Raw genomic sequence first — 15,599 nt, 5'->3', positions numbered from 1 at the left:
CTTCCTCAGAACTTCTTGAATGGGATTATTGATAAGATTTTCCATGCTGGCTTCACCAACAATCAAGCATCCATAAAATATTTTATTGAGTGGATTATTATATTGATTCTTCATAAATTCCCCCAGTTTCTTCCAAAGTTCTGGGACTGTTTTTCTTACGTAAGTAAAGATTTTCTTTACGTAAGTAAAGAACTAGGGAATGGTTTGATTGTGTGGAGATTGTGTCTACAACTTTGGATGTAATAGGGTACTGTCCAAAGGGTCAGTGAAACTCTCACTGCCTCTGCCCTGTGTCTTTATCCTGCACTTTTTCCAGTTCCCTCTGTGTACTGACCCCAGTGCCCACTCCTGCCACAGGCAGGTTCTTCCTGTCCTATAGGCCTGACCCAGGGAGTTGGTGTATGTGAGGCCATCCAGTGCTGTTTGACTGTGTCTCCGGCTGCCTGCATTGCACTGGGCTACAGGGAGTGCCCCTCCTCTATGGTTTTCAGTCCTGTCCCCTATACTAGGCAAACCCAAGCTACTTCAGGGAAGAGGGCAGAGTCTTCATTGCACCTCTACTTGCCAGGGGGTCCAGCAGCCTTTACTCACAGTTAAGCCCAAAATGACAATTTCTCTACCTCATCTTCTATCAGGGTGAAGAAAAACTTAAAACAAGCATTTGTACATTTTTATCTGTTTTATCACATTTGGACATCATCATTCAGAATATTCCAGAAAAGGTGAGTTTGAATTATTTGCAAGAAGAATTTATGAACTTGGCGTTCTAAAAAGGAATGTATTTATGCCAGTTTGGAGGACTTTTCTTTTTTCCTGATTAGTTATCTTTAAAATGTGTTTCTTCCTCATTTTTTATTAGTTCCTTAAGAATTTCATACAATGCAGTTTGATCATATCCACCCCTTCCCTAGCCCACCCCTGATCTACCCTCTTCCCTACTATCAGTGTCCTTGTGGGGGTTTTCAGTTCTCCTTCCCTTCCCCTGCTGCTGCTGTGTGCATGGGGAAACTATTCTCACTCACACTTAGTATGCACCAGGTCCACAGGTGATTCCTGTTGGTGTAAATAGCTTTTATTTTTATACAAGTTAAACAGGGTTTGCCTTTTTGCATTCCTGGCCATTTGGGTTTGGTGTTTGTTTGTATGTTTTTATCAGTTCTTTGAGAATTTCACAGATGCATACAATGTATTTTGATCATACTCATCCCCCAGTGCTCCCAGACCTACCCCCATCATCCCACCCCTCCCAACTTAATGTCCTGTCTGTCTGTCTGTCTGTCTGTCTGTCTGTCTAACTTGTCAATTTGTGCTGGCCATATTTTCCTGGGTGTGGTGCCATCCCCCAGAGTGTGGTTGATGAACTAGGGACCATACCCTTAAAGAAAGTAGACTCTTCCTCCTTCACAAGCCATCACTATCAACAGCCCCTCAGCTGGGATAGGTGCTCATAAGCCCTTTCTGAATGGAGATACTTTAACGAATGCTGGTGTAAACAGACTTAGGAGTGGTCACATGGAGCCCATCTGCCCAGTCCCTCTGTTTCCTCATTTTAGAGTTTCACTTCTCCCTGTGGCCTTCCTGTATTGGCCCTGACGTTACTTGCGCACCAGATGGCAGTTTGTATAGTTGTTTCTCACAGAGGAATGGCTGTATGTGCCATCTGTGTGTGTGTGTGTATGGGGGGGGGGGAGTGAGCACACATGTGTAGTCTGTGATTGTTTTCTAAGCTATTCTTTTAAAATTAGATTTATTCAATTTATTTTATGACTGTACACCATGCTCATGCTTGGTGCCCACAAACGTCAGAAGATGGTATTGGATCCCCTAGAACAGAAGTTACATATAGTTGTGAGCAGCCATGTAGGTGCTGGGAATCAAACCCAGGTCCTTTGCAAGAACAGCAAGTGCTCTTAAGCTCTGAAGCATCTCTCTAGCCTCAATTTCTTTTTATTTTTTTCTACTTTGTGTGTGTGTGTGTGTGTGTGTGTGTGTGTGTGTGTGTGTGTGTGTGTGCCATAGTTATTGTATTCTTCTGTGTGTGTGTGTGTGTATGTTTGTCTGTGTGTGTGCCATAGTGAAGGTGAGGTCAGACAATTTTGTAGAGTCAATTCTATCTTCCCACCTGGATTCCAGGCATTGAACTTAGGTCATTAGGCTTTCTGAACCATCTGGTGCCTGTATATGCATCCATGAGTGCCTGTGTGTAATTTCTCTCAGCAATGCTGTCTTGAGAAGACAGTGGCCCTGGATAATTGGTTATGGCATCCTGAATGAAGGAATGAGACAAAAAGGCTTGCCTATATCTGGTTTGTCCTGCCTATGGATAGTTGTATTGAGTAGGTAACCATTGTGATATATCTGGCAGCCCGTTCTGACATGGTTGCTGTCCAGCCAGTGGAAGCTGATTGTGGGGCTCACAGCCAGTTCATCCCCTCATGCAGAACCAGGTGAGCCCTGTGTAGGTCACCATCAGATGGCTTGAGGACTGAGGAAAAGACCCTGCAGTCTTCTGACTTGCTCAGTTGTTTAAAACAGGACTCACATAACCCAGGTTTACCCCGAACTCCTGATCACCCTACTGTTCCCTCTTAAGTACCCCGCACCTGGCTTTCTTCTCCCCACTTCTTAATTTTGCTTCTGGGTGGCTCAAGGTTGCTGCTAGGAGTTCAGTAGCTCAGCACTCAGGAGGAAGGTGGATACCCCAGGTTCTCCAAAAGTAAGGCTCCTATAGGATACTGTCTTACTTTTCAGCCTAGGGCATGTAATAAGGTGCAGTCACCTTTCTAGATAGAACATAATGGCTGTGTCAGTCTAGCATGAAGATCCATGTCAACTTGGGTTGCAGGACAAGGGGACATACTGCAGCCATTACAAAAATGAGGACCTGGAAACCATTTTCCTTGCGACAGTTTTGAGTGCTGCTGAGCTCATTTGCCTGGGAGGGAGATGCAGCCCCACGTCCAGGCCAGTGAAAGGCTTGCCAGAGCTGATCACAGCTGCCCCATTGGTCTTCCAGGCCTCACAGTCTTACTCATGCTGCCATGTCCACACTGTCTTTCCAGAGGCTGGTTCTGAAGCAGGCCCTCACCATCGCTCTGCAGTGGTGTCTGAGCCACAACTTCAGCGTTCGACTCTACGCTCTGGTAGCACTCAAGAAGGCCTGGCAGCTATGTAAAGCACTGAAGTTTGAAGAGTGTGACGCCTGGACCACAGTCATCGAGTGCAGTCTCAGCCAGGCAGAAAGCATGCATGGAGCAGGGTGAGGACACCTCATGGCTCTGTTCTTCCCAGACAGAGAGAAGGAGGAGCCTGGAGGAGCAAGGGAGCAGCCTCATTGCCTTCTTTTGTATCAGTGCCCCACAGTGCTGGGCACAGAGGGCTTGGTCAGCCCCATAAAGCAGATAGTGCTAAGCTATAGATTGATGATGAGTCCAGACTGGGGTTTTATACTTTCTCCTCATCCTTTGAGCCTTGTGAACTCTCAGCTCTGCTTCTAGCATAGCAGGCAGCCTGGAGGCACCTGGATGACCCCAGAGCTGCTTCTCACCCCTCTACCACCTACTGCCAGCCAGGCACTGCTTTCTGTGGTGAGATCATGACTGTTCAGCACAGAGCTGTTTTCCCTGCCCGTTGATCCTAAAATCCCTGGTCCCTAAAAGCAGTTAGCTTAGATCCCATATATTTTATTGCTATTATTAAGCAAGAAAACATCCTTTTATGGTGTCACTTATTTTTTTAACTCCTGGTCCCAAATGGAGACATAGCCAGTGAACACCGGCATCCCTGAGCTTTGCGTTTTCTCTGCTCTTTAAGGGCATGTCCTTCTTTGACCCCTCTGTGGCAGGCACACACCTCGGCAAGCCAGGTGGACAGAATAGAGAGGACTCTGAAGCAGTCATCGGTGCTCAGGTTTTTCAGTAGGCGATGGGAATATCGAGGGCACAATGGCAAATGCAGACCCTCTACCTGTGGCTTAGGGAAGCTCTTTACCCTACATGATCTGTGACTTCCAAAGGAAGAACAGGTATTGGTGAGTGAAGAGAAGAGACTTCTGGGCAAGAGAAGCAGCTGTGGGAACTGGAGACTGGAGGCAGGAGGGATCCTGGAGGAAGCCAGTATGAGAGACGTGGGACAAAGTATCTAGATACCCAGAGAACTGAGAAGAGTTGGAGTTGGGATGAAAGTGACCTATACTTACGGGCTTTGCCTTTGTGTGAGAATCAGGCCCAAGGCAGCCGGAATAGTGGGAGGGAAGCTGGTACTCAGATCTGAGGCTGGTGAGGGGATAAATGGACCCGTGTGAGGCCTGAGTATGGGAGAAGCAGGCTCAGTGTAGTGACATAGCTGGGAAATTGCACTGGCAGGGTTGGCAGGCATGGATCCTATATTGCAACATGTTTGGCATGCAAGTGGCAAGTACTTGTTACGTCGATGCAGTAGGTTTTTGGAATCCATTATTTTCTGTGTTTAGATATTTGGAATGTTTACAGTACTTCATGTCATTTATTTTTCAAAAACACAAGCAGTGAGGAAGGTGAAGTACCAGGAGCTTATGCAGAAAACTCTTTAAAAAGTATAGGAAATCTCATAGCCTGGAAGTCCTGCACAGTTTGGAGCTGATGCCCCCAATTCTAAACTGCGTGTCCTGTCACACGACTTTTGCCTTTCAAACCTGGTGGCTGGGTTAAGAATTCCCACTTGCTCATAGTTGGTGCTTTTGGTTTAGCAGTGTCATGTGCCTTCAGAGTGAAAACCATGGCTTATGTAAGGTCCACTGCCAGGCAGAGACACAGGGATCCTAACCCCAGAGGCTCCAAGTGCTGGCAGGTGATGGGTGACTTTGGTTTGTACCATGTGATTGAGATTGAAGCCAGCCTGGGCTATGCAGTGGGACTGTGTTCTCCACACTCTTCATGATCTCCTGGACAGTGTCTCTTTGACATTCAGAGATGTGGGTTTTTTATTCCTTTAGTTGGTTTTGTATGATTTTGAAAGCATTGCTTAGTTTCTCTGTTTATCTTTGAGTTCCATTTCAAAATATAAAATCCTGTGGGCTAGCTGAGTAGTAAGTATACATTCTGGAGGGCTTGAGGCCTTGGGATCAAGCCCCAATTCTGCAAAAACAACAAGGCAAAACTTTGTTGCTTTGTTATTTGCTTTTGATAAAGTCTTGGTCTGTAGCTCAGTCTGGCTTTATTCTCCTGGTAATCCTCCTGCCTGTCTGCTGAGTGTTGGAATTGCAGGTAAAGACGACAATGCCTAGCTTAAAAGAAGAAGAAAAAAGTTAGGTGTGGCTGCTCATATCTATAAGTCCAGCACATATGTAGAGATGTAGAATCAAGAGTTCAGGATCATCCCCAGATACATAATGAGTTCAAGACTACCCTCATAAACCTGAGACGCTGCCTCAAAAACAAATGCAAAATTGAGAACCTTTCTAAGTTGCAGTTTAAAAAGCACACTGGGTGATGGTGTACTCCTTTAATCCCAGCACTTGTCAGGCAGAGGTAGGTGGATCTCTGTGAGTTTCAGGCCAGCCTGGTCTGTATATCGAGTTCCAGGATAGCCAGAGCTACATAGATAAACCATGTCTTGAAAGCAAACAAACAAAAGCACACTGAGTGCTGGGGACAGGGCTCAGAGGTAGTGTTTTCACCTAGCATACATAAAGCCCCAGGGTTTAATCCCCAGTAACCCCATGTTAGTGACTTTTTTGTTGCTCTGATAAATACCATGACCAAAAGCAAATTATAGAAGGAAGAGCTTGTCTTGGCTTATGGTTGCAGAGGGATAAGTGTTCATCATGCTGAGGAGGCATGACAGCAAGCAGCAGGCATGAGCAGGAATCTGAGCGATCACATCAGCAAGCAGACAGACTGGAAGAGGCCTGCCCCCAGTGGCATAATTCCTCCAGCCAGGCCACACCTCCTAACCCCCCCCCCCCCAAACAGCACCACCAACTGGGGACTAAGTGTTCAAATACATGAGCCTATGGGGGACATTTCTCACTCAAACCACAACCTCAGAGACAGAGACAGAACTAGAACATACACATCGATGTTGAAGACTGGGAGTATGAACTTAGGATGGAATTCTTAGATACTATACTGACTTCCCCTCCCCAGAACTGTTCACCTCTGAGTCCTGCCTCACTTCCTGTCCTCCCCCTTAGGAATGCCAGGAAGAACTGGCAGCGCATCCAGGACCATTTCTTCTTCTCCACGTTCCACCCCCTGAAGGACTACTGTCTGGAGGTAAGCCGAGAGTGCAGTGTGCAGGCTCCCCGCTGTCTTCCTGCCCCAGCTGTTGAGGGATTGTGATGAGGCTTATCTTCTGTCCCTGTGACCCTGTAAAGTTCTGTGATATGCTTGCCCACTCCTCAGCAATGACAACTGGCTAGTCATTCTCACTTTCTATTTCTCTGGCAGTGTCTGGCTTGTAAACCTTGGAAGGGAATATTTAACTCTAAACAGAAATCAGAACAGATTTCTAAAAGGAAGTGAGTGAGAGAACGTTTGTGCAGGTGAGACTTTCTTGTCCTGAAGCCCGTGACCAATGCAAGAACAAAAAGATCTCTTGTTAATGGCAATTAATCTTTCTAGATTCGGAGTAATGAAAATTTGTGGCAAATGGTACTCCACGTTGCTGATAGTAACAGAATGCTTGTGTAATTTTAAGAACTGTAAACATACTTGCTACAGTTAATATAAATGACTTTGGTGTGTAAATTCTTAAAATTTGCATAGAGTATAAGGCACTCTTTTTTTTTCTTTTTTTCAGATTTTTTTTGTTTTTTATCATTTTTTTATTTGAATTAGAAACAAGATTGATTTACATGATAATCCCAGATATAAGGCATTCTTAAACCCTTTTCAACTCCAGCAACAATACTGTGCTGTCTACCTAGCTTTGAAGTGAAAACATCTGGCCTAGGTGACTTTCCCTCTGGGGAAATCTGTATTAGGAGCTTAGCTACTCTACAACCAGTTGTTTCATGGTTTGCTTAAAGCTGTCCTTGAAGACATACTCTGTATTGTGAGATGTGCTACACACAACATGAATGTCATTCTTTTGAGACAAAACATAACTAGAGTTTTTTGACTATCATTCCACGCTGTCTGTGTTCCTCGGTTCCCAGCGCCCTGTGTCGATGCTGCTTTCCTCACGGCTCTCTAGAACCCCATCCATCCACCTTTTCTCCCTCACCCCTGCCCATCTCTTTCAGCTGTTACCTGACTCGTCATCAGCAATAGCAGGCAGAGTGGTCGGTCTGTGTGTGGGCTGTGGGACAGAGAGCTCACGCTCTACCAGACTCTGTCATGGAGCCTTTGTGTTTGCAGCTTGGCTTAGGGAACCACCTCATAAACGTTACTCTCCATCTTGACATCAGTTTAAATTTGCACAAATATGGCTAGTCTGAAGCAAGTCCTATTTGCCTTAAAACTGCCCACAAAGGCATGTGTATTGCGTGTCGTTTCACTTTTAAATTGCCTGTTACCTGGGTTTTCTCTCTCACATGCTTTTCCACCATTGGGTGTTCTTCAAGGGAAGAACAGAAAGGTGGCCTTGTGCTTCATAGGCACCAGTTATCCACCTTCTTACACACGCTGGAACTGAAGCTGAGAAAGCCTTCATGGCTCATTCCAGGGTACATAGGGAGTTATACTGTTGAGCCAGGATTTGGGTTTTGGATGTCCTTAGTGGAACTGAGCATGGGATGGCAAAGTGTCTGGTGGCCAGGAAACTGCCTTTAGGCATCATATGTTCTCTTGAGTGACAATGCCCCCTGAATCATGCTGTGTTCTTTATAAGAGCACAGTGGTCACGTGGAGTTAGAAGAGCTGGAGAGGTCCTGCCTGCTCTCTGGGGTCCCTAAATGAATCCCTGAATGTCCCAGTGCAAAGTGAAGCATACTTAGAGAGGTGTTGCAGGCTCTGAGAGCTTACCGTAGAGGGTGACTTAGGAGAAGCACCAGCAGTAATAAAACCTGTTTTTGGTTTTTCCTTTATTTTCTAGGGAAAACACTATTTAGATTTTTATGATTCTATTTTCAGACCATATTTTACACCCTTCCACGGCTCTCGGGTATTACTGAAGAGGAGTGGATCACATTGGATAAATTTGCCAGCTTCACAGACATCCCTTCCAATACAGGGTCCCATTGGTACCTGTCTGGGACTGCACTTGGTGAGCTGAGTCCAGGAGACTGGTCCCAGCAAGACCGAGGTAAGGGAGCTTCATTTTACCCTGGTTCATTGGTAAGGGCTCTTAACAGTTCTAGAATGGGTCTTGATGATGTTTCATTGACCAGGGTTTCAGCCTCTGCTTAGAGAAGGCAAGAACAGAAGTGCCAATCAGGCTTCCCTGATGAGCCTGTGGCTCAGTGTGTCCAGAAAGCTCACCTTAGCAGCAGTATGGTGGCCTCATTCTAATGGCTCCTCTCTCAGCTTGCGCCCCCCATCCCACCCAGCTTTCCCTTACTGTACCTACCACTGTGAGTGCTTTCCCAAAGCCATAGTCCCCCTCACCACACCTGCCCCTTCTGTAAGTTTGCTCTGCTGGTCTCCTGCTGTCCTTCAATTTTCTTCCCAACTCTCTGATGGCTCATTGGATACAGGTACTTGCTGCCAAGCCTGAATAGCTGAGTTGATCCACGTGGTAGGAAACAGCTAATTCCCATGTGTTAAAGATCTTTGACTTCCAGATGACACCATGACCTGCATGCTCCTACACCTCCCAATGAATGTAATTTTTTAAACTGCAGACTCTAGCCTCACCCTGTGGTTTTTTTGTTTTGTTTGTGTGTGTGTGTGTGTTTGTTTGTTTTGTTTAACAGCTTTGGATGTCCTGGAACTCACTTTGTAGACCAGGCTAGCCTCAAACTCACAGAGATCCACCTGTCTCTGCCTCCTGAATGCTGGGATTAAAGGATGTACCACCACACTTGGCTATACCCTGTGATTTGAATTCAGTGTCTAGGTAGAGTTCCAGGAAAAGTGGAGATGGTTCAGTGTGCATCTTTGGACAGATCATCTTGAATCTACTCATCTATTCAATGAGGATCCATTGATGGCACCCAGTGTGCTAGACAACGACAGGGTCCCTGCCCTCCCACAGCTGTGTTCTTAACAGCAGACAGTGGTACACAGATATATCAGACAGTGGCAGGCAGCAGACACCCAGGAAATCTAGCCTAGTAGAGAGCACCAAGGGCTGAGAGACCTTTGTGAGGACTTGATGTTAAACACAGACAGGTGATTCCATTCTTAGCGCCCACATGAGGTGGCTCACAACCACCTGTAACTCTAGCTCCAGGATTTTCAGGGCCCTCTTCTGGTCTTCATGGTACACTCAGACCGTATGCACACATTAACAATAATGAAAAGAAAATTTAAAAAGTCATCTAAAAATGCAAATACATAGAGAATTGACCCAGTCTAATTTACATACAGGAACTGTTATTTCTTCTCAGGTTATACCTTGGGTGAAGCAGAGAGCCAGTCAGAGTGGGCTGATGTCCAGAAAAAGATTATCCCATGGGGACACAAGGCTCTGGAGTCAGACCTGGAGCTTATGTTTCAGGACCGGGCCGCCAAGCTTGGAAAGTCCATTAGTAGACTGATTGTCGTGGCCTCACTCATCGACAAGCCAACCAACTTAGGAGGTAAAATCATCCTCCAGGTAGTTCACTTAAAACCTTTTATCAACCCTATGTGGCTGTCTGTTCCACAGCCTTCTTGGGAAGCTCAGAGGGAAGGCTGGAATGCCATGTGCTCTGTGACCTGTTGAAGATAGTCTCACGGGCTGTTCTGTGCAGGGCTGTGCCGGACCTGTGAGGTGTTCGGAGCTGCAGTACTTGTCGTCGGCAGTCTTCAGTGTGTCAGTGACAGACAGTTCCAGCACCTCAGTGTCTCCGCAGAGCAGTGGCTTCCTCTGGTAGAGGTGGGTGTAAAGTCTTCCTCTGGTAGAGTTGGGTGTAAAGTCCTGGCATGCTGTGTTTGTGCCCGCTTCTCAATCTGACCCTTCAGTGCTGAGCTCCATGGGGTCTTATCTGTGACCTGCAGTAGCTGTAGCAGTCCCCTCTGTTGAACATGTTACCTCTCCCTATTCAACCACCACTCAGCAGTCTGTGATGTGGAGGGTATTCTTTCTGCTGTCATTTGGTGTCCTGTTTTCCCTTTAAAGTCCTTTTGACAAGTTGGGTTTAAGTTTAATGCTGTGTCCACTTTCACACTTCACAATGGAATGATTTCATATTCTGCTCTTCTAAAATTGCCACCAAGGTGAGACCAGCCCAGCTAACAGATTATCTGCAGCAGAAAAAGGCGGAAGGCTACACTGTCATCGGTGTGGAGCAGACAGCTCAAAGCTCAGACCTAGCCCAGTACCGCTTCCCTGAGAAGTCACTGCTTCTATTGGGGTGAGTCAATTTCCTGGTCCTGTCTGTTTTCTAGGCTGTTTAAATCTTACCTAGGTTCCTGTCATGAAACTTACTGTAAATTTATAGCATTCATGGGAACCCCTTGGTTTTTCCTTCATCTCACCTGTCTGGAATGTTTTATTAGTAAACACATGATTGGCCTATCTTTGTAACATCTTTACTTCCTGGAACCCAGGTTGACTTACTCTGTTTATTTGTCTCCTACAGTAACATTCAGGACTTCTAAAAAATAATAGTAAAAGGCATTAAAGAAAAGCTAACATGTCTCGCTCCATTTTTTTGTCTGCAGAAATGAGCGGGAAGGAATCCCAGCCAACCTGATCCAGCAGCTGGATGTGTGTGTGGAGATTCCTCAGCAGGGCATCATCCGCTCACTGAATGTGCACGTGAGCGGGGCCCTGCTGATCTGGGAGTATACCAGACAGCAGCTGCTCGGGTGTGCGGGGCTGGCATCCTGAAGGCCGAGCCTCACCTGCCATCTCTTGTGGTGCTAATGGTGGTGTCTTATAACCTACCGGACTAATGAAATATTCTGAGATGTCCTGGGATTATCTGCATATCTAACCTTACACCTCAATGCCAAAACTTTTTCAAGTGCCTTAAAGTATATCACTATATATTGTCCCCTTTTAGCTAAATCAAATTAACCTTTTTAAATATTTTAAGCAACTATGAAATTTTTAAACATGAATTTTTTTAAATGTTCTTCCTAGAAACCAGTATTGTCAGGGTGGCTATGCTAACAGTGTGGAAGAATTAAAGTTGTTACGTATGAGCACCTATGCCTTTCCGTTTTAAAACATGGCAAGATGTGAATCAGCTCTCCCAATAAAGGTCTTTATACTCAGGTCTTAGGCTTTATTTCCAAAGCTGCAAATTCAGCCATCATGTTCACATTAAGCTTAAATGGAATTTGTCCTATACAATTGTGCTTGCGGTGGCGGTTAGTAATCTGTCTCTGAGGACTGCAATCTCAACCCAATGCTGTTGGACCAGTCCTATAAATCCTTACCGAAACCAAGGATGAAACCCATGACACTTTATGTTTAGATGACTGAATTATTTAATGGTAATCATTATTACCGTTCAGCATGGAACTTGTCATCTCCAGAACCCATTGAGTAACACTCAAATTTCAGAGTCCTTTGCCTACTCATTTTCTTTTGTAGGTCTTTTGAGGTTTTGATTTGCAACAGTGTTTCAAGCATAGAACACCACATCTTCACACACCCACTTCATCCAGATGCCACTCCTGTTATCTGAGATAACTGACATGATCACAGTCTGGCTTCTTTCAGGGAGCAGAATGCATTCTCTGCTCATCCAGGTGTTTGTTAATTGCTGTTGGTATTCATCCATTATAGACATGTAGCATTTCATCTATTCCTGACATGGGCATTTGGTTTTAGGGACTGAGAGACGCTTCACATTTTGCTTCCAGTTCATTTGGTGAAGCACCTGGGAGTGGGACTTCTGGGTCATAGGGTCAGTGTGCTTTACTCTGAAAACCTCTGCAGAGGGCTTTCCTAGTTTGCAGTGTCACTGAGTGACTTATTCTGCATCCTGGTCAACATTTGGTATTGCTAGCCTTTTAATTTAAGCCATTCCAGCAGGTATCTAGTGACGTAACAGTATAGCACTCATTTCCATTATTCTAATATCTAAAGATATGGAGGCTCTTTTCAGATATGTGTCTTCCATTTAATTTTGACAAATATCTGTAGGGTAAAAGGGCCAGGGAAAGAAACATACCCTGACTTTGAAACCAGAGGCAAAGAAGCATACCTTGACCCTGAGACCAGAACCAAAGGTTTAAAAGGACCAGTGAAAGAAACACACTTTTGGCCCTGACCAACTCATCACAAAAACCAACCAATCCCTGAATATAAAATCCAGCCAATCTCCGAGCTTGTCTAAACTCAGGGATTGAAATCCGACCAATTCCCACCCTGAAAAAACTCCATCCCTAAGAATCTTATCTTTATAAGCCCTGTGCCTGTTCAGATGGGAGCTGCCTTTTTTCACTGAGAGGCAGCCACCCTCCTGGATTCTTCCCTCCCAATAAATCTCTTGAAAGAGGTTTGGGTGAGATACTTCCCCAGAGCGGAGCAGAACTGTTTCTGCTGGGGAAACCTTCCCCTAAGGGAGCAGCTATTGGGGAAACCTTTCCCTGGAGCAGGGCTGTACCCAGGCTGTATTCTGCTACGCTTATGGTGATGTTCTGGTGTTCCTTGGCTCCTGACTGCTAGGATCCCTTTCCATCCAAGCTGTAATGCTTACACTATCTATTAAACTATTTGAATAACTTGATCACTTTTTTTAAAAAAATATTTTTTAGTTTTTAATTTATTATGTACACAGTGTTCTGGCATGTAGATGGTTGGGAACTGGGAATTGAACTCCAGGCCTCTGGAAGAGCACCCAGTGTTCTTAACCCCTGAGCTATCTCTCCAGCCCCAATTTATTCACTTCTTAAACAGGATCATTTTTCTTAAGAACCATGAGGTTTTCTTGTTTTTTTTTCTTGATCCTGGATATGTCATTTGAAATACTGTCTCCAAGTTTGTGAGTTACAGTTCAGTTTTGGGGGTCCATCCTTAGGCATTTTCTTAACCATCTTGGAAAAGGCCCAGTCTTCCCTTTCCAATCTAGATATTTCTTTTTTATCTTACTGAACTAGGTAACAACCCAGGCACTGTATGAACATCGAGGGCATTCAAATGACTTTTTATTATATCCCTTTGATTAATTAAGGTGTCTTCCAACTTCATTGTGTAGTTTCCGTATTAAAATGCTAATCTAATAGCCAGAAACACATGTAACAACCTTAGTTTTTATTTATATCAGTTGCAACTAGATTTACTACTATTTGGCTTTTATTCGAAAGGTGGGGGGGAGAGGAAGATAAACCATGTGTTTTTATTATAAGCTTTATTTTTTTTTCTTAAGATAGATCCCTCACTAAATTAAAGCAGCACACGTAATACCATCCAGTCCTTCACAGTTTGAATGACGAGGTCTTCTGCTGCTTGACCCTTTTAGTCATTGCTGTTCAGAGAGAGAACAAGTACTGATGTGTAACTGTGGGTCAAACTGCTTTTGTCCTGGAACCAGCAAAGCATTTCTGACAGTCCAGAAGAATAGTCTTGTGTGAAAGTCCAGGAAGAGCTTAGGAATTTTCAGTGGACTGTGAAGGCTGGAATTCTCCTGCTTCAAATTTTTCCTTGAATTTTAAGTAATCTCTTCTTTTGTCAAAATATTTTATCTATTGAGATAAAAAAAAGGCCTGACATTAGAGCAAGTCATGCAGGCTGGCAAGCAAAATCACGGATTTAAATGTAACACGTTACTCGGTATCAACGGCATCGAAGCAGAATTGTGATTCGTGTTCTGAACCGGAGTCTCTATCCCCTCATACCTATTAGCGTGTAATGTCCTGGGAATTTAAACAGTCTATGCACACAGGAGCCCACTCGGCAGCTCTTGGTCAGTTCAGGAATCTTAAGTATTACAGACAATGGCTGGTTATCGGTTCAGTGTATCGTATCATTTATCAACCCTGGTATTTCTGTCAAATCTGTCTTATCTAGAAATCTGTCTTATCTAGAAACACATCTGGGGAGACAGACACATGGCTAAATATTCACAAAATTATTAAAGACTTGGCTTTATTTTCTTTCATATCATCCTCTTCATGAGGCATTTGTCTTATCTTGATACATTCTGGAAGCATAAATCAAATCCAAGGAGAACGCACATGTGTTAGCCGTGACACTGCCCCAGTTGCTTCCACAAACCAGAAGGCCAAGAATGTCTTCGGACAGCATCTGAGGCTCACAGCAGAGAATTTCCTGCTTTGCTGTAACAAGTTTACCTGATATTTCCATCCATGTCTTTGAAAACTGTTGACTTAGGACTTCCTTTGTTCTGTCCCTATATAACTTCATGAAACTTCCACCACATGGTATTTGGGAAAACTTAAATCTTTGTTTCCCGAGCCAGCCACTCATATTTGACTATCTCTTACCCCTTGAAGTGAAAGCGGTATTTTGGTGTTTGAAAACAACCTGTCCAGAACTCAGCACCTCTTGGGAGTGTTTCTCCTCCTGAAGCTGCTTTGTAAATACACCAGTCACCCAGAGTACAGCACAAGCTTTCACCTTTCTCAAAGGACTGCTATACAGGACTTAAGGAGCCAAGTTCAAATCCCCTCTCCACTACAGTGGCTGGCTCATCTTAGACAACTGTTTCGCCTCTCTGATGTATGGCTTCCTCTGCATAAAACTGAGTGCAAGACTGATGAAAATCCCAGCAAATAAAAGCAAGCGTCCCCTCGGAACACATTGCCAAGATGCTCCACCCCTCTCCCCACCCCACCCACGTGTCTCCGGACACACCTCTCAGTCTGCACTTTTTAGGAGTTGGCAGAGACTGGGACAAAGTAAAGAACTGATAATTGAAAGAGCCCTGCTGCCGAATTATGACAAAGCTTGAACGAGGGGACAGTGAGAGAAAGGCTATGGAGCCCTGCAGAACTCATCACAACACTCTCCCTTCTCCAGAATATGGCAGAGCACTGTCATTTTCTCCAGTAATACCAACTAACTGGTGATTTTTTTAACGAGTGACCTCTTCCTTAACCTTGTCCCTCAAAACCTACCCCGAGGTGAGGGGTGAGGGCAGGGACGTGTTGCAGCCCCCGGGACTTACCCACTGCTGGGGGCAGCTGGCCTCGAACGAGCTCCTCAGCTGCCGGCACCGAGCCGCGTCCTCCGCGTTGTCGTCGAGACACCGCCAGTACAGGTCTCGCGCGCCCCAGCACACCTGCCTTTCCTTCATGGACGGGGCAGCCATTCCTGCAGGGATCACGCGGGGAACGACGTGACATGCGATCACACGACTAGTCCACAACCCGAGGCTGAGGCGCTGAGGGTCCGACCTTCCGGTCCCTCGCGGCCTCCCGAGGATCAGCTCACGTGGGAGAGCGCGGTGCGGAGCCCAGTTCCCTGTGCTGCCAAGTCGCCCGGCGAGTGCACGGACAACAACGCAAGTCAACTCTTACCGAGAGAGAAGCGGCCGCAGGTTGACCCGTCCAGGCCGCCGTTCGCAACACGGAAGGGCGGAACTTCCGGTTGCGTCCCGGTGGGTAATTTCCGCC

The 15,599-nt window shown here is 45.4% G+C and overlaps 2 protein-coding genes across 6 annotated transcripts in view; one reads left to right on the top strand and one right to left on the bottom strand.

Moving 5' to 3' along the window:
* Positions 1-11,289, top strand: part of Tarbp1 (TAR (HIV-1) RNA binding protein 1) — a 50,383-nt gene extending 39,094 nt beyond the window's left edge. For 3 of the 5 annotated variants that reach the window (XM_035442762.1, XM_027404793.2, XM_027404795.2), the window contains 9 exons: positions 10-159; positions 636-722; positions 3,063-3,259; positions 6,173-6,254; positions 8,055-8,226; positions 9,473-9,664; positions 9,818-9,942; positions 10,284-10,420; positions 10,731-11,289. In XM_035442762.1, the coding sequence (XP_035298653.1) occupies positions 10-159; positions 636-722; positions 3,063-3,259; positions 6,173-6,254; positions 8,055-8,226; positions 9,473-9,664; positions 9,818-9,942; positions 10,284-10,420; positions 10,731-10,899 (1,311 nt within the window). In that variant the 3' untranslated portion in view covers positions 10,900-11,289. Of the gene's footprint in view, positions 1-9; positions 160-635; positions 723-3,062; positions 3,260-6,172; positions 6,255-6,428; positions 6,524-8,054; positions 8,227-9,472; positions 9,665-9,732; positions 9,943-10,283; positions 10,421-10,730 lie in introns of those variants that run through there. The other 2 variants (XR_004769312.1, XM_027404794.2) reach the window with 2 other exon arrangements.
* A 1,965-nt stretch (positions 11,290-13,254) lies between these two features.
* LOC100761903 (Uncharacterized protein C1orf31-like) lies at positions 13,255-15,533 on the bottom strand. The gene is made up of 2 exons (XM_027404798.2): positions 15,152-15,533; positions 13,255-13,706 (listed from the first exon to the last, which is right to left on the bottom strand). The coding sequence occupies exons 1-2, from the start codon at positions 15,293-15,295 to the stop codon at positions 13,611-13,613; spliced, it is 240 nt and encodes a 79-aa protein (XP_027260599.1). The 5' UTR covers positions 15,296-15,533; the 3' UTR covers positions 13,255-13,610.
* Between the last annotated feature and the right edge of the window lie 66 nt (positions 15,534-15,599).

The sequence above is a fragment of the Cricetulus griseus genome, chromosome 3, assembly GCF_003668045.3.
Source record: "Cricetulus griseus strain 17A/GY chromosome 3, alternate assembly CriGri-PICRH-1.0, whole genome shotgun sequence".
Lineage (NCBI taxonomy): Eukaryota > Metazoa > Chordata > Mammalia > Rodentia > Cricetidae > Cricetulus > Cricetulus griseus.
The sequence above is the reverse complement of the archived record's forward strand: the minus strand, read 5'-3'. Positions and strand labels throughout refer to the sequence as shown.